At 40.2% G+C, this 27,260-nt stretch overlaps 1 protein-coding gene across 1 annotated transcript in view; it reads left to right on the forward strand.

Annotated features, from left to right (window-relative positions):
• The window catches only part of LOC114648378 (ALK tyrosine kinase receptor), a 1,111,743-nt gene that overhangs the window by 1,067,055 nt on the left and 17,428 nt on the right, over positions 1-27,260 (forward strand). Inside the window, 8 exon segments of the mRNA XM_051925325.1 lie at positions 1,005-1,069; positions 1,314-1,428; positions 1,430-1,444; positions 7,986-8,083; positions 8,567-8,659; positions 13,651-13,752; positions 18,242-18,376; positions 18,485-18,575. Coding sequence (XP_051781285.1) covers positions 1,005-1,069; positions 1,314-1,428; positions 1,430-1,444; positions 7,986-8,083; positions 8,567-8,659; positions 13,651-13,752; positions 18,242-18,376; positions 18,485-18,575 — 714 coding nt within the window.

Raw genomic sequence — 27,260 nt, forward strand, 5'->3', positions numbered from 1 at the left:
GAGGAATAGGTCACCACATAAACGTCCAGTGAGTGGAAATGATGTGGTCAGAAAACAGACCACTGATGAAGGGCAAGTGACTGTAGACAGAAGGACTGCAGACCATCAATGAGAAGGTGAACACAAAAATGTTACCAAAATGAGGGTACATCAGAATGCAACACCTTGTGACAAATATGGTATGGAAGATGATGACCCAATAAAGTTCGACTCCTGTCTACAAAAGCAAGAAAATACAACCTATGGTGAGTTAAAGAACACAAATATTGGAAACTTACAAAGCCAGTTCCTGATCTGGTAAATCCAGATTTAATGTGATTCATGACATTGGGAGGACCAAGATGTGGTGAAAATCCAAGTGTTCATTCTACCAGGTGTCACCAATGCAGTCCAATGGTGATGGCATAGTGCCTTTTTAATTTGTGTTTTGATATATTTATATCATTGCCAATTTAAGTTCATCTCCACATGGAACTAGGGCGAATTAGTATTTCAGACAGATAATATACCATATGAAAATGCAAGAAAGTTTTGTGTCATTCCAGAAAATGCCAGTGGATTAAATTTGAATGAATATGGAGTACAGGTCCAAAATAGAAATAAAGTTCTCCAATGACCTGGAGGTTAGGATGAGGTCACTGCCCCTCTCATGAGTCATAAAAAGCCAACTAAAGGAGGTTGGCATCACAAAGGGCATCTTGCCATAGCAAATTTTGTTTCAACTCCCCTTTTGAGAGAAACAACTGCACAACCTGGGGTGAACACAGAAAATGGTTGTTAAAAACATATCTGAGAGGAAGAGATAACATAAAAAGAGTGAAAACCTGTTTGATGTGTATTTCCTGATGTCATATATATGGCCGAAATCATTATTCCACTTAAATTCCCCCTTATCTAAAATAAAATGAAGTCGCTTAAAGCTGCTACAAGGATGTAGTGTACCCTTTTCTTCTGAAGATCTTTGCTGTCTCTGATCATAACACAATGCTGGCTGTTCCCCGCAGACTCTGCCTGAGGTGTGCTCAGAGCAAGATGAACTGGATTTCTTGATGGAGGCCCTTATCATCAGGTGAGCTCATGAAAGATGAAAGGGACACTTGTGGCTCCGCTGAAGGAGTTGAAATTTTAATTTTGTATCCATTAATTGTGTGGCAGTAGCAAATGCCAAGGGAAATCAACAGTAAAGGATAAAACCTGTATTTTTTGAGGCTCAGCCTTCATTTGTAAAAACATTTGTGGAAAGATTAAAAAATGTAACCCTTATGTGGGAATTTGATGTTCTGATAACCACTGGAAATTTCTTGATCTCACAGCAAGTTCAGCCACCAGAACATTGTGCGCTGTATTGGAGTCAGCCTCCAGGCACTTCCCCGTTTCATTTTGCTGGAGCTAATGGCTGGTGGTGATCTCAAATCATTTCTCCGAGAAGACTCGGCCCAGACTGGTAAGTGTTCAGAATTCCCTGGAGGAAAATATTACACAGAAGTGCTACTGTTTAAGGGGTGTTTACAGACCTTAGGTGAAAACTAACTTTAATCTCATTTCATTTTAACTAGTCTACATTTAGCTATGACATGTTCAACTCTAGGTTGTGGGTGCAAATCCTACTTCTGATGCTGTTTGACCATGAGCAAGTCACTTCACCTACCTGTGCTCCAACTGGAAAAACAAAAAGAAATGTAACCAGTTGTATCTCAGATGTTGTAAGTCGTCTTGGGCATAGCTTCAGACAAATAAATAAATGTAAATGTAGTGCTGCTAATGGTTACAGATGTCTTGCCTTCATTTTAATGTTTAAGATTCAGAACCCTTAGTTTTATTCTTTTTTTTTTCCCCGTAATTAATAGCCAGAAAATAATGAGTTGCAAATTGAGCCAACAGATGACCAGCTCAACCTGATCCAATTTGCATCTGTGTCCATTATAGAATATTTGTTTTTATAAAATATTTGAAAGAAAAAAGTGAACTTCGGAGAAATATCAAGTCAGTTCTGGCCCACAAAACATGTGGAAGGTTCTTTCAGCAAATAAATAATATCAGCTCAAAGAAGCTATACAGTTAAATAACGTGTTTCATTAGCAGAATGAATTGGCTTTGAAATAAGAAATTGACCAGTGGGAATAAGTAGCCTCCAGGATTGGGGATTGAGGCCCCTCAGTTAGCTGGTTTTCTGTAGGTCTGCTTTGCATCTCATTATTTTTTGCTTTCTGGTTAAAGAAAAAAGAATAATGGAAGGCTATTTAATTTGAAAAATCAAGTCCATAAGCGGCGGCACAGTGGCGCGGTGGGTAGCGCTGCTGCCTCGCAGTTGGGAGACCTGGGGACCTGGGTTCACTTCCCGGGTCCTCCCTGCGTGGAGTTTGCATGTTCTCCCCGTGTCTGCATGGTTTTCCTCCCACAGTCCAAAGACATGCTGGTTAGGTGGATTGGCGATTCTAAATTGGCCCGTGGGTGTGTTTGTGTGTGTCCTGCGGTGGGTTGGCACCAGGGGCCGGATTTATATGAAAAGAAGCCCTAGGCTATTCCACTTATGAGGCCCCTTTCACCTTCCATTTTTAAGTTGTAAATTACAAGAGAGATAATAAAATTTTGCTAACAATTTGAATGTAGGCCCCTCTTGATCTTGAGGCCCTAGGCTGAAGCCTAGTTAGCCTATAGGAAAATCCGGCCCTGGTTGGCACCCTGCCCAGGATTGGTTCCCTGCCTTGTGCCCTGTATTGGCTGGGATTGGCTCCAGCAGACCCCCGTGACCCTGTGTTCGGATTCAGCGGGTTGGATAATGGATGGATGGAAGTCCATAAGCTTAATCTATAGGCAGCATTAAATGGTTATTGAAAAGTGGCAACCACTGTGTTTGACACCCCTTGAATATAAGGGTTTCAACTGAATTTGTACCAGTGGCATTGCTATGGGCATGCAAAAATATGCTTAGCTTAGCTTTCCTCACTTATTATTCAGTTTAAGATTTTAGTCTTCTCTCTAAAGTAAATTGAATGGGCAAATGTGTTTCTTAGCCGAGCTGAGCTACGCTGATATTTAACAAATTCATCGCCATCTTTGGGGAATAAGATGGCAGTTCCGGCCAAAAGGGAGTATGCAGCAAGTCTGTTTGCATTTTTCTGTCTGTGCTGCAAGCGCACATTACTGTGTGCTAATCTTTACAAATAAGACACCGGCACCCAGCTTCAGGCAGAAAAGCACAGGGACTGAGCTACAGTGCGGATGGTTATGTAGCCATGATGGAAATTTTGTAGGATTATTTTTTTGTTTAAATTTTAGTCTTCAGTGCAGTTTTTCTTGACTTTGCTGACGATGCTGTGATCTTCACAGAGTTAATGGAGGCTCTGATCGGGGCGCTCGAGAGACTGAGCAAGGAGTCTGAGTGTCTGGGCTTGCGAGTGTCCTGGATAAAAACCAAGATCCAGGCCTTCCTCTTGGGCTGAGCCATCAGCAGTGTGTCCTGTTTGTGGAGCGAGTGTCGACCTTGTTGAGAGGTTTTACTTACCTTGGCAGTGACATTCATGTCTCTGGTGACTCTTTCTATGAAGTCAGACGGATTGGGAGAGCATGGGGGGGTCATGAGGTCGCTGGAAAGGGGTGTGTGGCACTCCCGATATCTATGCAAAAGGTACGAAGGTCTTCAGTCTTTAGAGTCCTGGTGCTTCCTGTCTTACTATATGGTTGTGAGACATGGACGCTATCCAGTGACCTGAGATGAAGACTGGACTCCTTTGGTACTGTGTCTCAGCAGAAAATCCTTGGGGTACCATTTGTTTGACTTTGTGTCGAATGAGCGGTTGTTAATGGAGTCCTGAATGAGGCACATTACCTGCATTGTGAGGGAGCGTCAGTTACAGCACTACGACCATGTGGTGCGTTTACCCGAGGGTGATCCAGCTCGTAAGATCCTCATTGCTGGGGACCCCGAGTGGCTGGACCAGGCCAAGGGGTCTCCCACATAACATCTGACTGCAGCAGATAGAGGGTCATTTGCGGAGGGTCGGGACTGGATCATGTGTCTGTCGGGGGGGTTGCAAACCGGGATCCCGAGTTGTTTCCTCATGTAGTGGGTGCGGCAACGCACTGTACCAGTGCATGCTCCCCAACTTGACTTGACTTGAGTGTAGTTTTTTAAACATTGTTTGATGCTTAGAAGCACAGTATCACAGCAAGTCAGCTCATTTCCATTCTGACCCCAGCTGACTTTTATTCACAAAATTTCTCTCTAAGGTGAGGTTCATGGGCGACCATAATTTGTCCCCAAAGGGGTTGTATGTTCAGGTGTCCACTGGAGGGGAGATGTTTTTTTCGGGGTATCCTATTAACAGCCTGCTCCTGCTTTACACTTGTAGATTCCAGGGACAAGTTTCCACACCCTTTCTGTCTGGTGGGTTTACAAAACTGACAGTTAGATGGGTGGATAGTTTACCATGAAATGTTCCTTTAAGCCGGGTAATTTATTTGGCAATAAATTGCAAGCATCCACTTTTTATAACAATACTTCTTATTTACGACCACCAAAACAACACCTTGATTTCATTACGGAAATGAATGAGCTGCTCTCATCTTTCTGTACAACATCATCAAATGTACTGATTCTTGGAGATCTGAACATTTCATGTGGACACACCCTCTAATTATTCTGCTGCCCAGCTCTTAGAGCTCCTGGACTGTCTAAATCTGAGGCAACTTGTCGAGATCCCAGTCACAACAAGGGCCATACTTGCCAGTACTTGATCTGGGTGTTTCTGCTCACAAAATTGTCTCAATGGATTTACCCACAAATTCACTATACTCTAAACCACAGCGCTGTATCCACTTCAGGAACCTGAAAAAAATAAATTTGACTGATTTAAATGCTGACATTAAGATCTTCTCCATTGCTCCCCACCTTTCTTCTGTCAGTGAATTAGTCGATTACTACAACAATGGGCTCCACAACATTCTTGAGACCCAGTTAAATCACGAGTAGTCTCTTTTGTACAATCTGCCCCGTGGTTTACAAGTGAGCTTCAACAGATGAAAACAGCTGGGCGAGCCCTCGAGCGGTGTTTTGTTGCAACCAGTTTAACGGTCCACAAATTAGCTTATAGGGAACACCAAAAAAACTACTCCAGAGCACTGACCACGGCCAGATCTAAATACTGTTCAAATTTAATCAACAACAGTCCTGGAAATTCCAAACAACTTTTTTCCATGATAAACCATTTACTCAATCCTCACACCTACGCCCGTAATAATTTCACAGAGGAGCAGTGCAATCATTTTATTGAATATTTCACCTCTAAAGTGGACAGCATCTGCTCCTCATTGTCTGCCTCCAGCCCTCCATCGCTGGATGTTTCTACATCAAAGCCAATGGGCTGCCTTTCCCAGTTCCTCTGTACCACAGTTAAAGAAGTTGAGGACATCATACAGAGGATGCGACCTTCAATGTGTTCATTGGACCCTTTACCTACTCCTCTGATATAAGCTAATGTATCAGATATAAGCCCTCATATTGCTGACATCATTAATCAATCTCTCCAGAGCGGCTTAGTTCCACTGGCCTTGAAAACTGCAAAAATTAGACCTCATTTAAAAAAAAATCCTCTTTGGATCCTGAAGTGATAGCAAACTATCGTCCGATCTCCAACCTTCCATTTTTGTGTAAGGTTTTGGAAAAGGTTGTTTTGGTTCAGCTTCAGGAATCACCTCAAAAAATTCAATCTATTTGAAAATTTCAGTCTGGCTTCCGAACTTTTCCACAGCACAGAGACATCCCTAGTCAGAGTCACCATGACCTCCTGATGGCTGTTGACCAGAGCTCTCCATCACTCCTTATCCTCCTGGACCTTACAGCTGCATTTGATACGGTAGATCATAATATTCTCCTTTATTATCTTCACTATACAATTGGACTTTCTGGCATTGCTTTCGAGTGGTTCAAGTCCTATCTTACAGACAGGACTGTGTATGAGGCCTTGGGGGATGCTAAATCTCATACCCACACTGTCACCTGTGGAGTCCCACAAGGATCAGTCCTAGGAGCTGACCGTCTTTAATATCTATATACTACCCCTGGGTCACATCATCCGCAAGCATGGAGTTTCATTCCATTGCTATGCCGATGATATGCAGCTCTGTGTGAGACTGGATTCAACTTCTCTTACACCTCCATCAACTTTTTCCTCTTGCTTGGATGAGATTGAGGCCTGGATGTCCAAGAACTTCCTCAAGCTGAACAGCACCAAAACTGAAGCTCTTTTAATTGGCACCCCCCCCCCCCCCCCCCCAATCAACTTGGTTCCTCTGTAAGTTGTATTTCCTTTTCTGACCGTACCATTACCCTCTACCCTTCTGTTATAAATCTGGGTGTCAAGTTAGACTCCCATCTGTCATTTGATATACTGTACATATCCATGACCTTTGTAAAATTGCATTCCTTCATCTCTGAAACATAGCCAAACTCCGTCCCTACCTCTCCCTCTGTGATGCTGAAAAGCTGGTTCATGCCTTTGTCTCATCCAGACTGGACTATTGTAATGCACTCCTCATCGGGATAACCAACAAGAGCCTTTAAAAGCTCCAACAAATTCAAAATAGTGCTACAAGAATCCTGATGAGGGTGATGAAATATGAACATATCTCACCAATCCTTCGGTCACTTCATTGGCTCCCTATCCATCTCCGTATTGAATACAAACTATGTTTGTTTACTCACCAGTGTATCCATGGAAATGCACCACAATATCTTAAAGAACTCCTTATATTATAATCCACTACAAGAAACCTCCGTTTTACAAATACCTACCGCCTTCGCCCCCTGTGACCAAACTTCATACAATGGATGACTAAGCCTTGGCAGCCGCTGCTCCACGGCTCTGGAATGCCCTACCAGAGAGCCTGAGAACACAGCAGATTGTGGGCTGTTTTAAAAAACAGCTAAAGACTTTTTTATTTAGGAAAGCTTATTAACAAGAATGCTATAATTATTGTTGTTTTGTCTGTGTTTTTATCTTGCCTTGCCTTTGTTTAATCTTTTTATGTTGCACTTTGTGATTTACTACTAATGTAAAGTGCCCCTATAAATAAATTGCATTATTATTATTATTTTCAGTATATAATTATAGTTCCTTTTTTATTTTTATTGAGATCCATTCCCCTATCCACTGTTAAAAACCAGTGAAGGTGAATTTCAACTAATATACCATTGCCAAGAGCACATCCATATTTAGTAAAGTGAGACACTTTCAATAAAAAAAAATACTCAAGGTCAAGTTGTATTGGACAGCATTCTTTCTTTGATTCACAAAAAAAAAATCATTTGTACTTTTGCATATTTGTTTGTGTTATTTTTCTGGTTTTAAATTACAACAGCATACAGTAGTTAGCTTACAGATGTGTCTTTTGTGTTATTTTAGTTGGAGAGGGTCTGCCTCTGTGAGCCTGCGATTATATTGAGCAGAGTCAGTAAATGGATAGTTGATTTTTCTGAAGCAGAGGGTGGGGATCTATTGTAGACTGTCATTAATTAATAGACATTTGACAAAAAAGGTCACACAATACCCAGATTAGGCAGCACAGCTTGAGGTACTTTGCGATGTTGCTTAAGTTTGAAGGTGTGTTTTCTTCTGGAAGTACTTAAACAACAAAAACAAAAGCTGTAACAAGGAGCAAGATTAAAGAGGTTTTTGCTAAAGCCAAGTTACTCTGCTTAAAAATGTCTTGTGATTGAGCGCCATCTGCTGGCTGATGCCATTAGTAGCAGCTGGCCTGTTGTACAGCAAAAAGAAAATTGAAATTTGTAATGTGCTGTATTGTACTCTTTCTACCAAATTAACTTGTGGTGCGATTCAGCATCTAGAAATTGGCTGTTTGAAAGGTTAACTTGCATAGATAGGTTAGTGTTATAATTCAGTGTTGGGTTTCCCTTTTCTTTTCCATTCCTGATTTGTGGGTTATTCTTGTTAAAATATTTTAAATAATTCTGTCACTGTCTTCAGGGTCAGCCTTCCAGCTTGTCCATGGTGGATTTGTTAAATGTGGCTCGAGACATTGCACGTGGATGCGAGTACCTGGAGGAGAACCACTTCATTCACAGGTTTCTGATTTCATTACTTTTTTTGATTAGAGGAAAGTCAGCACATAGCTGTGAGGGCAAGAGAGTCTCGAGAGCCTCATTAGACATAATGTGCAGTACAGCCTGATGAGAGGACACCTTACTAGAACCATGCAAGCTGCAAGGCTAAAGATTTCTTTTTCAAATGCATTCTGATTGTTACATCTAGTCAGTTACTGTATTTCTGGTGCAAAATATGCAATATCACTGAACCAGTTAACACTCATTTTATATAATGTTTGACACAGTGAGTAAATTGTGTTCAGTACCATTCCACTATACAAATGGAACACAACAAAATGTAACTAGTGATAAACAGTAGAATGGTTGGGGTTGAACTGGTATCATCTGGCATTTGACCAGCAGCCCTTAGGCGGATGAGGGGCTCGGTTTTAGGAAAGAAGGGTAGGTTCACTGTTTTTGGCACTGAATAACTTAATCTTTTTGTATCCATTTGGTGTACAGGGACATAGCAGCTAGGAATTGCCTTCTGACATGCAAAGGCCCTGGAAGAGTTGCTAAGATTGGAGATTTTGGTATGGCACGAGATATTTACAGGTAGGAATAATGTGAATTCAACACAGATTTTTCCACCATCTCACAGTTTTCTAGTGTATGGCTTAAAATATGAATCCCTTCCAGGATGTGTATTAAAATTGCTTTAAATTGCTTGCTTTAAGAGAATGGATGTATTGTTTAGTGTGTAGGAAATCCAAAATAATTAAGACTTAAATGGTCCTGTAAATATTGGTTATGGTGCTTGCCATTAAAATGAGCCTAAACTCTTCAAAAAGATGAAGTTAACGTTTCATGATATTTTTATTTTGAGCTTTATCTTGAAAAGTTCTGGTTAGAAATAACAGTAAAAATCTAAAGTTTTTCATTGCAGCCAACCAAGACAACTGAATTTGTGTTTATGTTGTGCAGCTGTGATATGAAAATAGGTCATCAGATTAATTGTTTTGCAGTAGTGTACGCTTGGCACCGACTCCAGTGTCTCCGACTTCCCTTCTCCAGAATCAATGCTTTGTGGGGAAGTAGTCCTTTTATATGAACTCTGATGGAAATCTAGGGCGACACTAGAAGGGGTCTTCCTCTTTCACTCACCATTGCTCTAGAGGATCAATGGTCACTTTTGTCCAGTTTCCTTCTAAAAGTGCAGACCAACTCTTTCCTCCTCCAGTTCAGTGGTTTTTATCTTGAGGTGCTGGAGTAGTCAGCTTTATTGATAGCATTTTAGGTGAAAATATGTAACTTTTTGCTCATCCCCTGGCCTGGGCTACGCGCCAGCCACTTCGCGTCTCTGCCGCTCGCGTTGTGAAGAGGGAGGCTGAACGCACCCCAATGAGACGCAGTCTCTCCTACAAGAAATGTGTCTGACAATAGCATTCACACAACTGAAAAATGATTGAACCATGTGCGTGGTTATGTAGGCAGGACTTTTCCAAATCACGGGTGTGGTTACATCTCTTGGCACAAAAACTCGTCTCGCGGGACGTGAAAGTGTCTCTCTGAGACAATCACGTCTTGTCTCCTTCCATGATTTTTTTTTATAATAGAGAAATATTTTATTTCCACCTAAAGAGGAACATTTTCTGAGATGTTATGCAGGAACATTTTCTCTTAGATATCAACGTATCCCAGCATACTTTACAAAGTACAAACTTTAATAAGTTCCATTGAGTGCAAGTACTTTGGTGGGAACAATTTCCTTTTCCTTCCTTGTGTAGAATTGTGATTTTTGAATCTGTGTGAATGATTTTACCACTGTCCTCTTGTTTTTAGATGAGGGCCAGCATTCATTTAGACCATTTTTTCAGAGAGCAACCCAAACACTTTTGGTTTAAAAAACTAAAATGAAATACTTTGTTAATAACATGAGGAGTACAAAATATGGATAAATGAACATGTCAGTGCATTTGAATGCAAAAGATGATCAAATAATGGAAAAACTAAGATGACTTTGTCCAAGGGCCAATTACTGAATGTTGCTATAGGACCGATTTCAGTGCTAGTGTAGTTTACAGCCATTAGGGTTAGCTTGCTTTCCCTCTTTAACTGCCTGTATGGGAGACTTCATACAGGCATATCGGACCTGGGTTAAGGCAGGAAAGCCCTCAGCAGCTTTATTTTACAATGGAATAATGCATCCATCCAAACATAGTCATTCCTATTAATTTGGAAAACAGTAAATGGCTAAAATGGCTGAAATCTTACCCATCACATATAACTACTCTGTACTGTATTTAGAGTAATGTCAGTTAGCTGGAAGAACATGGTAATACATTCCCTGACTTTTTAGCCAAGCGCTTAGGACACCTTAAGAGTGCAGAGTATGACCAAAAATCAATATCACAGTATACCTGAAAATTTTGACGATTCTACTAGATGTAACGTATTCTTCCGTCAAAATGCTTATTTTAACGCTTTGTTACTCAGACAGATTTGACTCCAGATATTCACGTTTCACTCCCTCGCCTCTGTTGCATCATTTTCTTGCTAATATTTGGATATTTAAAAAAAGAACTTCTGCAGCATTTTAATTGAATTTAAGTTGCCTACCTAACAAATACTGAGAGCGATCTTTTCTTGCAAATATCTCCTTTATGTTTAAGAATCTGAATAGAGTAAACTGTCACTTTTTGGACTTTTGAAGTTCCTTTATGCATAACAAAAATAAACAACTGCTTAAGGTTTTGTGACAGCACAGCGCCCTGAAACCTAAATAATTCTGTCATCCCAACAGTTGAGCCATTTACTGCAAGTGATAAGAGAGCAAGTGACTGTTTTCTGATATCAATGATCATCTCCCAAGACGTTTTGGTCCAGATTATTATGGCTGCACTACAATTATACATCTTTTGTCTATATATGGACTCATCTTTGTTTGAAATTAGGCCTATTAGAGTGATGTCATCTGTAAATCTAAGAACTTTGATAGACAAATCGACAGAGGTATAGTCATTCGTATAAAGTAAGAAGAGTTGTGAGGAAAGGACACTTCCCTGTGGTGCACCAGTACTAAGGGTTAATGGTTTAGGTTTGTGTGTGCTTGACTGCACATACATCTATAAGAAAGTCTGTGATCCAATGGCACATTGGACTTGGCAGGTTGAACTGGATGAGTTTCTTATCGAGGAGCTCTGGCATGATTGTATAGAAAGCAGAGTTAAAGTTCACAAACAAGACCCTCAAATATGCTCCTCGTGCTGGTAAATAAAGCTCAGTCCTAAATTCCCTGCATCATCCACAGACTGTTTGGCTTTGTATGCAAACTGAAATGGACCCAGTAAGTCTGTTTTGTCTTTTGTAGCATTCTTGAGGTAATTCAGAATAAAATGTTTAAAGGTCTTCTTTACCGCAAAGGCTGGTGTGTGACTTTTGATTTGTTTTTTGCTTTTGGCATGATGGTGGGGGCAGGCAGGAACAGTGCTCAGATCAAGAATTTTATTGAAAATGTCTGGAAATACTGTAAACAACTGGTCTGCCCAGTTCCTGAGTGTGGAAGGGAAAATAAGTTCTGGACCTGCAGCTTTTTTAATATTTTGCTTTTTGAATAAGCTGTAGAGACATTTTACAGTGATTACAGGAGGGACAAGCTGAGAAAAAGATTGAATATAGAGTAGAAACAGTGAGACCATCAGGTAGATTTATGTCCCCTTGTCTTTCAAAGCAACCATAAAAAGGATTAAACTGATTAGCTAGACTGGGGCCAGCAGAATTGTTTGGTTTGTTTCTTGTATTGACCTGTTTAAGTCATCTCCAGACTGATGCACTATCATTTACAGACAATTGTTCCAGCTGCTTATCTGAGTGTTTTCTTTTTGCACCTCTGATCCCTTTCTCCAAGACATATACTTGGTTTTCCTGTATTCCTCATGGTGTTCAGATCTGAAAACACATTCTTTGTCCTGGCACAGTTGTCTGAACTCTGAGTTGAACCAAGGCTTATCATTGCTAATCTTCACAATTGTTTTTATTGGAATGCAAACATCTTTATAAAACCTAATATATAAAGTTCTAGCATCACTATATTTGTGTATGTTGGACGTGGCAATTTTGAAGGAACTCCGGTCTATACAGACAATGCAGTCCTGAAGCTCCTCTGTTGCCTTGCTGATAAACTTTTTAACCATTCTTTTGAGTGACTTTATTTTTTTCAGCTTTTATTTGAAAGCAGGAATTCAATGAATCATAGTCAGAACTACCAAGGGGGGCATGGGAGAAGGCAGGATAAACATCCTTTAATAGCTGCATAGCAGTAATCTAGAATTTTTTCATATTTGGTAGGGCATTTTACAGTTTATAGGGCGGCACGGTGGCGCAGTGGTAGCGCTGCTGCCTCGCAGTTAGGAGACCCGGGTTCGCTTCCCGGGTCCACCCTGCGTGGAGTTTGCATGTTCTCCCCGTGTCTGTGTGGGTTTCCTCCGGGCGCTCCGGTTTCCTCCCACAGTCCAAAGACATGCAGGTTAGGTGGATTGGTGATTCTAAATTAGCCCTAGTGTGTGCTTGGTGTGTGGGTGTGTTTGTGTGTGTCCTGCGGTGGGTTGGCACCCTGCCCGGGATTGGTTCCCTGCCTTGTGCCCTGTGTTGGCTGGGATTGGCTCCAGCAGACCCCCATGACCCTGTGTTCGGATTCAGCGGGTTGGAAAATGGAAAAAAAAAAATGGATGGATTTTACAGTTTATAATAAGCAATTTAAGGTTGGGAGAGCATGATTTAAAAAGAACTGTCACCTTGTTACACCAGCCTTGATTAATGTAGAAACACACTCCTCCACCCTTTATTTTGAAGCAAAGTTCAGTTACTCGGTCCACATGGAGTTGGGTATTGCTGATTTGTTTCTGTTGCTAATATTTTATCTGCCACAACATTTCCTTCAAATGCATTGTGACTTGAATGTACTCATTTAAGCAGTATGAACACTTAAGCTTCTTTTACAAAAATATGCAGATATCTTCAGCATGGGCCCATATTTAATACTGAATTTGTGTGTGTTTACTAATAGTCCATTCCTTGCCTTGTTGTTTAATAAGTGAAGAATCCTCTTCTACAGATGCAGTAAATAGGGATGTTGGTGCACAGGAGGAAATCAACTCTTTAGTGATGGAAATGATCATTAAGCTCTGGTTGAGAAAGGGAGAGGCAATTAAAGGTCCTGAATACCAGACAGAGAAATTTTAACAGAGTGATGGAAGGCACATGACTAACATTGTATGCTGATAGGCAACTTAAGGAAAAGAAAAGAGAAATGGTTAAGCGTATTCATCTCACTCACCGATCAGTGGAGAACAATTAATAAGTATGACTTGCAGAAGATGTTTTCTAATGAGAAATACACCTTAGAAAAAGGTGCGGAGGAGGAGGAGACAGATTCTGAAGGATTTCAAAGGGATCAGGAGGATGTTTATCTGGCTTAGCCAGCGTTAAAAAATGTATATATATATAATATAATAAAATAAAATTTTGGTCTGAACAAACATTATAAGCTGCTGACACTTTCTAAAACAGTTTTTGTTGTTGTTTTAATTATTTTCCTCCTCTTCCAGAGCCAGCTACTACAGGAAGGGAGGACGAGCAATGCTACCAGTGAAGTGGATGCCCCCTGAAGCTTTCATGGAAGGCATTTTCACCTCCAAAACTGACACCTGGTAAGAAAGGTGTTTTTGTGAGCTGTAATCAAAATATTTCTCTCTTGTTCTTCAGATCATATCAATTTTAATAAACATTGTTAACAGCTAAAAATATGGATTATAATATTTGAATACCACATATACATTCATACACACACAGTGCAAATTAATCTGATGACAGACACACTGAGGTGAAGAGCTAAAATACATGTTTAATTGAAAATGGTATGTAATGTGTTATGGAACCTATTGTAATTTTGTATTATCAATTATTTTTAATTTTTACTAGTTAAAGGGAAACCATTCCCAACTACCCACCCCTTGATGAACCATTGACTGTACTCTGAATTAGAATCATGACTGATTATTGCACTTTAGCTGGAAATATCTACATTTTTAGCAAGCAAGTCAAATGTTATGCCAGCCTTTCACAGAGATACGCACACAAGGTCGAGCAGCCATGAAATTTTAATGATCATGAATATTTGCAGATAATCTCAAAATGAATATCATTTTCAGTCCAAACTATGCTGTAGATATACTATGACATCAATATAAAATATAAATGACATAAGTATTGTGAAAAATAATAGTCCCTTTTTCTTTAACTAAGAAGAATGGAAATCTAAACAGTTTTTATTGTTACATAATTATTTTTGAATGGTTTCTGTGTTTATTAGAAAAGTGAATCAACCAAAGATGCATCTACAACATTACAATTGCATTATTATGTAACCCATTAGCCATGTACTGTACCTTCTTATCAGCTTTATTAAATGAAGTATGCTAATGCAAAAATAGCTGCACTCTAAGGCACTGGTCCAATTTTCATGAATGATGTTGTACAGAATATGTAACTTTAGCTCTGTACAACAGCATTTCAAAAATAAGCAAAGGAATTGTCCATTTGTCTAGAACTACACATTTTTGGATTTCGATTTGATATACTTTATTAATGGATTTGTTAGCACTGAATAAAACACAATATTTTGCAAAACATATGGCTTTACATTATAGTACTGGAGCCATACAGATGACATATGGTTTTCAACCAGGTGTTCAGCAGCACTCCAATGCAAGTCTGGATCAGACTGCAATTGCCAGATATACAGTTTGGAGTAGACAGGATGGAGGACAGAAATGACATGGTAACTGTGTGGTCAGATACTGCGTTTATGTGACAACAGGGTGGTCAAAGAGTCATTGAAACTCTTCACTTCACTTATAAAAACTGTCTGATTGTTGTAATAGATGGTGTGGAAAAAATTTACTGGCATCCCCCACTGGATGCCTCAGTTTAGGCAATAACACACAGGCAGGAGAAAGCATCAATCATTATTCTTTATTATCTAAGTCTTGCAAGAGTTAACACCTATAGCACAAGCAACTTATTAGCAAGTGTCTTCTGCGCTATATTAAAACTACACTGATTAGATCACAATTCCATGGAATTCATTACATAATCAGAAAACTTTTAACATGATTGGTTACACTCAGTTGCAAACAGGACATGACAAACATTGATACTTTAAATAACCACAATTAACCTAGTCCACTAGGTTGATTGATAGTCCTGTCAGCTTAGGAGTACGTGACTTTTTTAAATGTATTTAACAAATGTGCCTACAACCACGAGATTCTGCACTTTTATTCTGTTCTCATGGTTTAAAAGACAATGGCTTGCTTTTTTTTAATCCAGCTGGATACAATCAATAGGAAACTTAGCCTAAACCTTACAATACAACAATGATTATGCCTTAAATATGACTTTTTATTTTAAACTTTATATATTTTTGCTATAAAATAACTAGAAATGCCTTCCTTTAATAGCTCAAACCTTTATCATAGTAAATATTAAACTAACACTTTCAGCCTTTAAGAATAAGCTGAGAAGATAAAAATATGAAACTTGAGCACAAACTCAGCAAATAATAAAGCTTAGCTTCTTTTAACAATTACCTGGTCATCTTGCTAGGTGCTATTCAAACCAGGGTGAAAATTGAACTCTTACAATGGTGCTAGGAACTATAACATGTGCTGTTCAAGGATCTTGTCTAGATTGCGCAGATGACCTTTTTGTTTCCATGTGTAAATCTGGTAGTCACCTGACTCAAGGGAGAAGTAGAACTGAAGATGACCCAATGTCAGTGCTCTTATGTATGATTCCACCTTCTATAGCTTAATTTAGAGATGGTTTAGACGTTCTAGCCTACCATGGCAAGATAAGAGTGCTTAACCATTCCATGTTGAAAATCTCCCAATCTCAAATGGCAGTAATAATATTGGGAACAAACCACCAGTTATAAAAATTCAATAAAATATATTAACTATAAGCACAACCAACAAACCTGGACAAATTCAGCATGGAAAACATAAGTTTTAAACACAACACAAAACACAATAGAACCTATCCAAAAAATGTCCTCTTTCAGCTTCATTGTAGTCATATGATGAATACAGTATTAATCTCCATTTTGTAGAGATTACAAAAGGTACTGTAATCGGCACAATGGGAATTGCAGAATTGCTGAATCAAAAAACTTTTGCTGTCATTGCTTTGTCTCAGACTCCCCAAACTGGCATCTGCACACCAGTGATCCTGTTGCATTTCAAATTAATGGCATTTAACCTCCTTAGCATTGCATTTTATTCCAAAAAAAATGTAAAAAGCTTTGCCTTTTTCTTTGGCATGAAAAAATTACATTTTTATTAAATCTCAAAAGTATAATGATAATACAAATAACAATAGAAATGATAAATAAAAATAATAATATGTAATGAACAATAATAACAGTAATAATAATACTACTAATGATACTAAAATCTCAAAATGAGTCCTTTGTGTGGTAAACCTTAAAGCATGGTGAAAGACACAATACAACATCACAATTTGCACAATAATAGCGTGTTTCTTTTTGGATTTTCCTTCCAGATTTATCCATTTTTGAGCAGCCCACTGCACAGGTACAAGTTGGATTCTGTTTCTTTTCTGTTGGAGGTCTATAATCAATAAAATGTCTACCAATAAGAAGCTATGGATTGATCCACGATGTGCTGGGTCGACCACGTCTCTTTAGTAGTAGTGTGGACAGTGGATGTACGGCAATGATTTGTTCTACAAGCTGCCATGTAAAATCTGCATGAGATACAGTTTCACCAGCTTTTTGTTTGTATAGGACAAATGCATTCCAGATGCACTGTTCCACCAGATGAGGAAATATCTTTCTGCAGCATTCCTCTTTTTGCCTCCGCATAACGTGATAGTCAATTCTTTATCCGCATGAACTATGCCGCCCATCATGCTATTGTTATCGACCACAGCACAAGGCTTCGTAACCTTCTTGTTGCCTTTTGCCTGTACAGTCACTGTAGCTGCTTTATGTACAGTGCTAAGAAGACAAACATCTTCCTTGTCTTTCCATTTCTGCAAAAGCACTTTACACTTTTGCCAAGCTACTAGCGCACCTCTCTGTAATTTAGCACTGCCAAAGTCTTCAGGCATGCCACAACGGTTAGGATGCACTGCTCCATATGCGTCAGACTTTCTTTGCAGCAAGATGTCAAATATATCTGGTGAAGTATAAAAATTGTCCATGGTTACACAGTAACCTTGATCCAGCCAAGCATCTATCAAAGTTAGTACAGATGACGTAGCAACACTGTACTGATTGTTTATTGAATCAAAAATTGTCCCTTCCCTTCTTTACAGAACCAAATTCCAAATATCCAGTTTTAGATTCACAAAGCTCGTAAAACTTCATGCCAAATCTTACTCTTTTTGACACAATGTATTGTATCCATGACAGTTTGCCCTTATAAGCCATGAGACTTTCATTGATTCTTACATCACAGTCCAGAATGTAAACGCTCTGAAATTTTGCTACAATGGCCTGGTATATCTCCCAGATTTTCTTCAGTTTGGGTGCTGTATGGGTATTTCATAATTAGTGAAAAAATTCATTCAGAAATAATTTCTCCAAAGAATGGCAGCACAGACAACACTTTTACAGCTAGAGTGATTCTCAGTTCTAACACTTACACAAGATGTATCTGTACAGTTGCCCGAGTGACACTTGAGACAAACTCTTTTAGCACAAGTAATGCTCAGGTCTAATGCTAAGGATGCTAAAAAGAATGTCCTAACCAGAGTTTTGTATGGTTGCATGTAAAGTAAAACCGCAAACCACCTGTACCTGCTGATGTTTGTATTCGTACATTAATTTACCCTACACTTGCTTAATAAACTTTCATTTTCCAACACTGTAGAACTGTTTGTTGCTTCTAAACAAAATAGTCTTGAATAAACTATAAAATGGTTGTGTCAAAATGTATGTTGTTTGCACTAACTTGAGAACCATGAGTTCAAATCCCAGCACAGGCACTGACTGTGTATATACATTAAGGTTGAATGGTGATTATACATGGCCTGTGACAAATATAGGTTTTTATAAACTTTAAATTATTATGGTTGTCTGAGATCACTGGAAAACGTGCAACTGTTTTTCAGGTCATTCGGAGTACTTCTCTGGGAGATTTTCTCCCTTGGTTACATGCCTTATCCTAGCCGCAGCAACCAGGAAGTGCTGGAGTTTGTGACAAATGGCGGGAGAATGGATCCTCCCAAAAACTGCCCTGGACCTGTGTAAGTACTGGATAAGCAGAAATAAGAACACTCATAATGGGCCAACTGTAATAGATGACAAGTGAATACTTAGTGAAGAGCCTCATGTTGTCTACTTTTCATGGACAGGTACAGAATAATGACTCAGACCTGGCAGCATCAGCCTGAAGACCGGCCCAACTTCTCAAGCATCCTGGAGCGCATAGACTACTGTCTTCAGGTACACACAAGCTCTCTTTGCATCACATATAATCACACAGATCTCCACATACACATGTTTTTTTTAACTCTGTGTTGATGATGAGATATAGAAATGAGAGATACAAAGCATGGATTAGATACAGCCCACTGTACACCATGGACACTCCAACCTCAAATAGGAATTCAGGGTACCAGAACAAACCACTCATGAGGGAAACTCAATTTATAATGGTCCTAGACCTAATGCAATGTGAGATGGTTAATTTGGTGGCATGGGGGTGGAGTAGAGGTTGTGGGTAAGACATTATATGAATTTTGACTTGTGAAAATAGGGAGAAATGGCAGAAATGTAAAGTTATGAGTGATTTGTAATAATAGTGGGAGGTACTGGTGTTTCTGACAGGGAAGCTGGGGTGGGTGTTCCTGTGTTTAGAAAAGGGCAGATAAAGTGGTATGGATGAAAAGGATAAGTGAGCGTATTGTAAGAGGATTCTGAAGTTTAGTAATGTAATGAATGTGTCAGTGGGTAACACCGAGTTTAAGAAGAAAGAAAACAAGTTGGTGAAATATCCGTCTGGTGGTGAAAGGAACACAGAAGAGTATTTGTTGATCAGGAAATTAAAAATGTGAAGGTGGACACTAGTGAAGGTGGGGTCACTTTGTCTTAAGAAATCTTTTAGTCAGAGCAATGAAGAAAATCAAAGTAATGTGTACTAAGTTCGAGTTTAAGAACCAGATGAGTTCAAGAACCAGAGTATGAGAAATAAATCTGATGTAAAACTGGTAATTAGATAGATAGATAGATATTTTATTAATCCCCAAGGGGATAGTCACATACTCCAGCAGCAGCATACTGATAAAAAAAACAATATTAATTAAAGAGTGATAAAAACACAGTGCACGTTAAAAAGTGCAAGGTGAAAAGTGCGAGGCAGGTATAACAGTCAATAACATTGTATAATGTTACCGTTTACCATCCGTGGAATTGAAGAGTCGCATAGTGTGGGGGAGGAACGATCTCCTCAGTCTGTCAGTGGAGCAGGACAGTGACAGCAGTCTGTCGCTGAAGCTGCTCCTGTGTCTGGAGATGATACTGTTCAGTGGATTCTCCATGATTGACAGGAGCCTGCTCAGCGCCCGTCGCTCTGCCACAGATGTCAAACTGTCCAGCTCCGTGCCTACAATAGAGCCTGCATTCCTCACTAGTTTGTCCAGGCGTGAGGCATCCCTCTTCTTTATGCTGCCTCCCCAGCACACCACCGTGTAGAAGAGGGCGCTCGCCACAACCGTTTGATAGAACATCTGCAGCATCTTATTGCAGATGTTGAAAGATGCCAGCCTTCTAAGGAAGTATAGTCGGCTCTGTCCTCTCTTGCACAGAGTATCAGTATTGACAGTCCAGTCCAGTTTATCATCCAGCTGCACTCCCAGGTATTTATAGGTCTGTACCCTCTGCACACAGTCACCTCTGAAAATCATGGGGTCCGTGAGGGGCCTGGGCCTCCTAAAATCCACCACCAGCTCTTTGGTTTTGCTGGTGTTCAGTTGTAGGTGGTTTGAGTCGCACCATTTAACAAAGTCCTTGATTAGGTTCCTATACTCCTCCTCCAGCCCATTCCTGATGCAGCCCACGATAGCAGTGTCGTCAGCTAGTGCTGGGCGGTATACTGGTTCATACCAAAAACCGTTTTTTATTTTTGTTATGAGATGGATTTTTCTTATACCGGAACACCGGTTTAAATAGTCTAAACAACATTCGGAACGTGGCACAGCGGGAAACTGTTTAAGGGGGGACCTTTTTCACTGCTGCACCGCTAAACAGGCATGCAATGGAGAACATGCATCAGTGGAGGTACTGAGTGGTGAAAATGGACAGAGAACATTCCTAAACGGAAGCTGTAGCAGACGATAAAGTTGAACATGATGACAGAGAAGACCTTTTGACAAAAAAAAGGTGCCGTGTCTGTTGTCTGAAGATACAGTACTTTGGTTTTAAAAGGTCAGATGTGGACCATTATGTTCAAATGTGTGAATACTGTTTCTATACTACTGGATAATACTGCAAGCCAAGTTGTACTTGTTTTATTTATTTTTTTTCAATACTGTATAATGTATCTGGTTACTGTGTAATAGTGTGACGATGCTGGCCCCCTACAGACTCCCTCTTCCCACATGGGAGTCTGTTAAACCAACACCATTGATAGTTATGACTGAGATGAGCTGAGAAATCTCATTGAAGCCAGGGGATGGTGGAAAGTGCTCAAGTGCTTTTGTTAAAAACAGTCAAAAGTAAAACCAAAAGTGTCCATTGTGTAGTGTTCAGAAAAATACAGTACCCAAATAAATAGCAAATCCATAAAACCAGTGAAACGTGGAAATAAAATCCATAATAAATAAATCCTTTAAAATAGAGGTTAAAATGCAGTCTCTCTCCTCGCCCGATTGCAGCACACCACCTTCTGTCTCCATGGCTCACCCTTCACTGGCGTTGCTGGCGGATCCTTTGCAGCACGAACTGCTTTCTGCTTACCCCTATCTTGCTTTCTACCACACTGTGCAGCCAGACTGTCTGAGGTTGGCACACCTCCTGTCTTCCTTCGCACTCACTCAGTCGCTCCTCAGATCCATTGGGAGGTCTTACATTTCGCTCGCCCCACTCTACACGCTTAGTCAGTGGGGTGAACCAGCCCCTAGATTGCCTCAGCCTGCGCTCCCTCACGGAGCCCCAGCTCGTGCTACCTTAACCTACCTGGTGTCTGAATCGTCTCCCATGACTGCCTTTTCCCTTCTTTAACCTCCTTGTGTTCTATCTTTTCTTTTTTTCCTTCCCCCTATCCTGCCAGCCCATAAATATATGTCCCCATGGGCGCAGCGCCTTATTCACATGCCACAGTAAGCCAATCAAGCAATTGAGAACGATCGGGTGCGACTTGCCCCAATCACCTCATCCCCGCGGTCATGCAATCGCGCCCATGGAGACGGACACAGCAAACTGGATTTATAAACTGACCTTTTTTTTTTTTTTGAATCCGCGGACCCACTATACCACAAATAGTATTATAAATGCAAGTTGCAGTTTTATTATTTATGTATATGGCTTAGTTTGAAGCATGGTCCATATTAATGCAATTTGCCTTAATGACGGTTCAGTTGGTAAAGATGTCATCACCAAGTTGCACTTGTTTTATTTTACTTTATTTTGGTGAACACTGTGTAATGTACCTGGGCTTGAAGTAATAGTATTAGTACTGGAAGTTGCACTATTATTTATTTTATTGTTATTATTTGTTTAAATATTATGCAGTTTAATGATGGTAAAGTTGTTTAAAAAGTCACTTTAATGTGTCAGTGGACACTTGTTTTTAACATAAACAGAAAGTGTAGTTGGTTTTCAAAAAATATGTACTATTTATTCCTTTTCTAAGACATGTTCAGTGCAATACAACTTTTGACAAGCATCTCTGGATATTTTACTAAGTCTAAATGCTTCTTTGGATGGTTGACAATATGTTGTCAAATTTTTAGTTTAAGTTGTTTGCAAAATGTGTTCAATTAAAAGGCTCTATATTTTGACTGCAACTGTCATGCAATGTGATTCCTTCTCTTCATTAGTGCCCCCCTCCTTGAAAACTATCACGTTATGGGCCATGCAAACCTGTATTAATACTTGTGTGCACATTAAAATGTTTTTTTGTACAATGTACAATTCTCATGACAGTGGAATAGATTATTCTTAGTTATTACTTAGTAGTAATTGCAGTGGAAAATGTGGTTAACTCATGCATGGGAAAAAAATGCCATTTAATACCGTGAAACCGGTACAATTTTGAAAAATACTGTGATATAGAATTTTGGTCATACCGCCCAGCACTATCGTCAGCAAACTTTTGCACGTGGCAGGACTCCAAGTTGTATTGGAATTCCGATGTATATAGGCTGAACAGGACCGGACAAAGTACAGTCCCCTGCAGTGCTCCTTTGCTGCTGACCACAATGTCAGATCTGCAGTTCCCGAGACGCACATACTGAGGTCTGTCTGTAAGATAGTTTACGATCCATGCCACCAAGTATGAATCTACTCCCATCTCTGTCAGCTTGTCCCTAAGGAGCAGAGGTTGGATGGTGTTGAAGGCACTAGAGAAGTCCAGAAACATAATTCTTACCGCACCTCTGACCTCTGTCCAAGTGGGAGAGGGATCGGTGTAGCATATAGATGATGGCATCCTCCGCTCCCACCTTCTCCCAGTATGCAAACTGCAGAGGGTCGAGGGCGTGGCGGACTTGTGGCCTCAGGGGGTGAAGCAGCAGCCGCTCCATGGTCTTCATCACATGTGACGTCAGGGCGACAGGCTTGAAGTCATTCAGCTCATTAGGACGTGATACCTTTGGGACTTGGGTGATGTAAGATGTTTTCCAAAGCCTTGGGACTCTCCCCTGTTCCAGGCTCAGGTTGAAGATGTGCTGTAGAGGACTCCCCAGCTTCAACGCACAGGCCTTCAACAGTCGTGGCGATACTCCATCTGTACCCACTGCTTTGCTGGCACGAAGTCTCCTCAGCTCTCTGCTTACCTGGGCTGTTGTAATTGTGGGTGGGGGAAAACTCTCTCCTATGCTGCAATCAGCAGAAGGATATGTGGAGGATGCAGTACTCTGATGTGGGTTAGGGTGGTCAAACCTGCTAAAAAAGTTGTTCATCAGATTTCCTTTCTCCCTGTCTCTCTCGATGGAGGCACCCTGCTTCGAGCTGCAGCCAGTGATGATCTTCATCCCATCCCACACTTCCTTCATGCTGTTATTCTGCAACTTCTGCTCCAGTTATCTCCTGTACTGCTCTTCCACCGCCCTGAGCTAGACTCGGAGTTCCTTCTGCAATTGCTTGGGCTCATGCTGATCACCTCCTAAAAAAGCCCTTTTCTTCTGGTTCAAAAGGCCTTTGATGTCACTTGTAATCCATGGCTTGTTGTTAGCATAGCAGCGTACTGTTCTTACTGGAACTACAATGTCCATACAGAAGATGATGTAGTCAGTAGTGCAGTCAACAACCTCCTCAATGTTCTCACTATGTGACCCATGCAGGATATCCCAGTCCGTAGTTCCAAAGCAGTCTCTCAGAGCCTGCTTTGCCTCAGGGGACCACTTCCTGAATGAGCATGTGGTTGTAGGTAGCTCCCTCACTCTTGGTTTGTAGTGAGGCTGAAGCAGAACCAGGTTATGATCTGCTTTCCCAAGCACAGGCAATGGGGTGGCGCTGTATGCGTCCTTAACGTTTGTGTACAGTAGGTCAATAATCCTATTTCCCCGGGTGTTACAATTCACATACTGGGAGAAGGCAGGTAATGTTTTGTCCAGCGTCACATGGTTAAAATCTCCAGAGATTAGCACAAGCGCCTCAGGGTGTTGTGTTTGTAGTTTAGCAACAGCAGAGTGGATGATGTCACCCTCTATCTTCACGTCCGCGCATGGAGGGATGTAAACAATAAAAACAATGATGTGTCCAAACTCTCTGGGCAAGTAATAGGGACGCAGACTTATGGCCAGCAGTTCGATGTCCCTGCAGCAAGAGGAGAGTTAGACGTTTACATGTCCAGAGTTGCACCACTTTGTGTTCACATAGAGACCGAGTTCTCCTCCTTTCCGCTTCCACCGGTATTTGTGTCTCTGTCCGCTCTAACTGTGCTAAACCCGGGTAGCTCCACGTTAGCATTTGGGATGCTAGTTGTTAGCTATGTTTCACAGAAACACAACAAACTGCATTCTGTGTAGTTCCTGACATTTTTCACCAGCAAATGAATAAGAGTGAATGAATCAGATGTGAATGGAAGGTAGGAAGCAATGAAGTTTGTCTGGTTAAAAACAGAAGTACAGTAGTCTGTGGTTGTACTGAAACACTAGGAGACATAGTGGTGGAAAGCAGTGTTAGAGAACAATTGATGGAAGCTGTGAGGGGTGTCAGAAAACAAAGGCAGAAGATCACAGAGTGATCTATGAGCAACCAAAGCGAAATGCTAGAAAAGCAGTTGTTGCGCAAGAAGCTAAGAAAGCAAGAGTTTACAGGTGAATTGCAAAATTTAGGATCACAAAGCAGAAGGCAAAAGAAAGACAGGATATAAGTATAAAGTGCTTGAAAAATGTTGATGGAAAACTTGTGATTGATAGTAATGGGGTTAAGGATACCTGGAGGAAATAGAAGGGCAGAGCTAAAGTTTCAAAAGAGTGGGTTGCAAAAGCAATGAAAATGATGAATAAAGGTCAGTGTGCGTTATTGGAATGGTACCGTAAATGTCAAAAGCAGAGGAAGGTCCAAAAGTTAAATGGTTGACAAACTTGTTCTACATGACTGAGTGTGAAGGGAGGATTCCTGAAGATTGGAATAGAGGTGTGATTGTTTCAGTATGAAAAGCAAAGTGTGACCCATTGGATGTGGGTCATAACAAGTGATCAAACATTTGGAATAGATAGGTGAGTGAGATTGAGAGAGTGCTATTAAGAAAGAATGAGGGATCAACTGAAAGTTAGCAAAATAAAGTATGGTTTCTTGTCTAAGAAGGGAACAATAGATGCCATCTTTGTTGTGAAAAACATGCAGGAAAAGCATCAGGTAAAGGGAAATCTCCATTTGTAGATCTGGTGAAGGTGTTTGGTAGGATGAAAAAAAAGAAACAGAAATGAATGAGAAGATACTGAAATGGAAAACTAGTTTGGAAGCAAAAGACCATAAGGTAAATGCAGGAAAGACCAAGTAGATGGCTGGAGGTGCAGAAGATGCTTGTGTCGTGGCAGTACTGTATGTGTGTGGTACATGTGTTGGAAGAAACTCAGTCCAATGTTTGGTTTGTTGGAAGTGGGTGCAAAAAAGATATAGTAATGTGAAGGGTAGTCCAAAGGTAGCAAACAACACCTCTGTTTGTAGTAAGTGGCCTGCTGATATAATGAATATACATTTAAAAATCTGCAGTGGAAATGTTTTGGTGAAAGCAGGGAAGTTCTGCTACTGAGGTGACATTTTGAGTTTAAATGGAGGCTTGGCTGGCTCTAGACTAGGGCTAAGTAGACACTGGCCTGGGGGTTAAAAGGCTGCCCCTCGCCCTTCAATTTCAGATATAAATATAAACATGTTCAGATCTCCATTGGGGACCAACCTCCCCGCTCTATAATTTCATAAATCATTGATGTCGAATTCCATTCCTGGTGGGCTGCCAGGACTACAGCTTTTCCTTCCTGTCACTTTCTTAATCAGTGACCAATTTCTGCTGTTAATTAACTACTTTTTCCTTCATCTTAAGTTCCTTGTTTCTTAAGATTCAGTTTGCCAAACTGCTTTTTTCTTCCTTATGTGAAGTGAACCAAAAGATGTCAAGCTAAGTTGGGGCCACACACTCAAATTTCACTCCAACCAGTTTCTTAATTAGCTCTTGTTAAATAAATCTGTTATTTAATTGCATGGCTTCTTGGTGCTGTCATTCTGCCACAGCAGACATTTCCAAAACTGTTGATTTTTTTTTTCTTTTCCGAAGAGGACCGTTTAACTGTTTTGTGGATCTGAGCAGATAAATATTACTAAGACCTTCACCTTTCTTTATTTTCAGATTTTGTGTGATGGACGCAGGTTAGCATGCATTGGCTCGTTTTGTATCTCACTATTTTTTGGCTGCTGATTAAAGAAAAAAAACTATTTAAGGTGTCTGAGTCTTAAATAGCACGTCATTTAAAATTAAGGCAAAAGAAGTTAATCAACATGTTATATGTAAATATTAATGTACTACTATCTCAAAGGCGTAACCCCCTAATGCCATATACAAATAAAGCCCCCCACCCTTCAATTTCAAATACAAATATCAACATGCTCCATACTACAAGGGGAACCACCCCCCTTCAATTTCATAATTAAATATGAGTATGCTACAGTCTACAGGGGGAACATCGACACACCATTGCCTATGTGAGCCATGTGCCCTTGAACCAGCACTGGATGGAAGTGCAGGTACAACAATATTAAGGTAGAGGTATGTGGGAGCTGTCCCTCATTCTGACTTGTAAATGAGCCTCTATGGCATTGAAGTAAAACGGTTATAAAAACTTTGTGAGGAATTTTATTATGTATGGAAGTGAGATAGATGCAGAACATGCAGGAAAGCTGGAAGGAACAGTGATGAGGATGATAAGGTAGGCTTGATAAGTGTCACAAAGTGAGACTGGCAGTGTTGATGAAAGTAAGTGCATTTTGGATGCCAGGATAACAAATTAGTAAAGGGAGAATTATTTCTTTTAAATGCCACCACTTACATTAGACTTTCAAAATCATCAAAATTAAGTATGATTGGATTTATCTTAAGGCACTGAAGTGGAAATGAATGCAGCCTGCACCTTGTCACGTGTAATGACAGTGAATTTTGAAAGCTTTCAGCTTCAGAAAAAGGCAACAATAAATAAATTGTTTTATTTTGTTAAATACAGAGTTTGTGAGAAAGTAGGTTGTTTTTTTTAATATATTCTGGATTATCCATTTGAGCTAAAAAAAAAAAAAAAAGCAATTACTGGTGCTAGCTATCACTGAAGAACTTCCCTTCAAGTTTTAACTAGCACATCTACAGACAATTGGTGGATGGAGGGAGAAACAATGTTTTAGTTTAAAAAAGTTATTATCAACTACCTGCAAGAAAAAGTAAAAGGGTTTGTGAGTACTTCACTTTGACAAGAATATCTG

Source organism: Erpetoichthys calabaricus, chromosome 3, assembly GCF_900747795.2.
Source record: "Erpetoichthys calabaricus chromosome 3, fErpCal1.3, whole genome shotgun sequence".
NCBI classification, from domain to species: domain Eukaryota; kingdom Metazoa; phylum Chordata; class Cladistia; order Polypteriformes; family Polypteridae; genus Erpetoichthys; species Erpetoichthys calabaricus.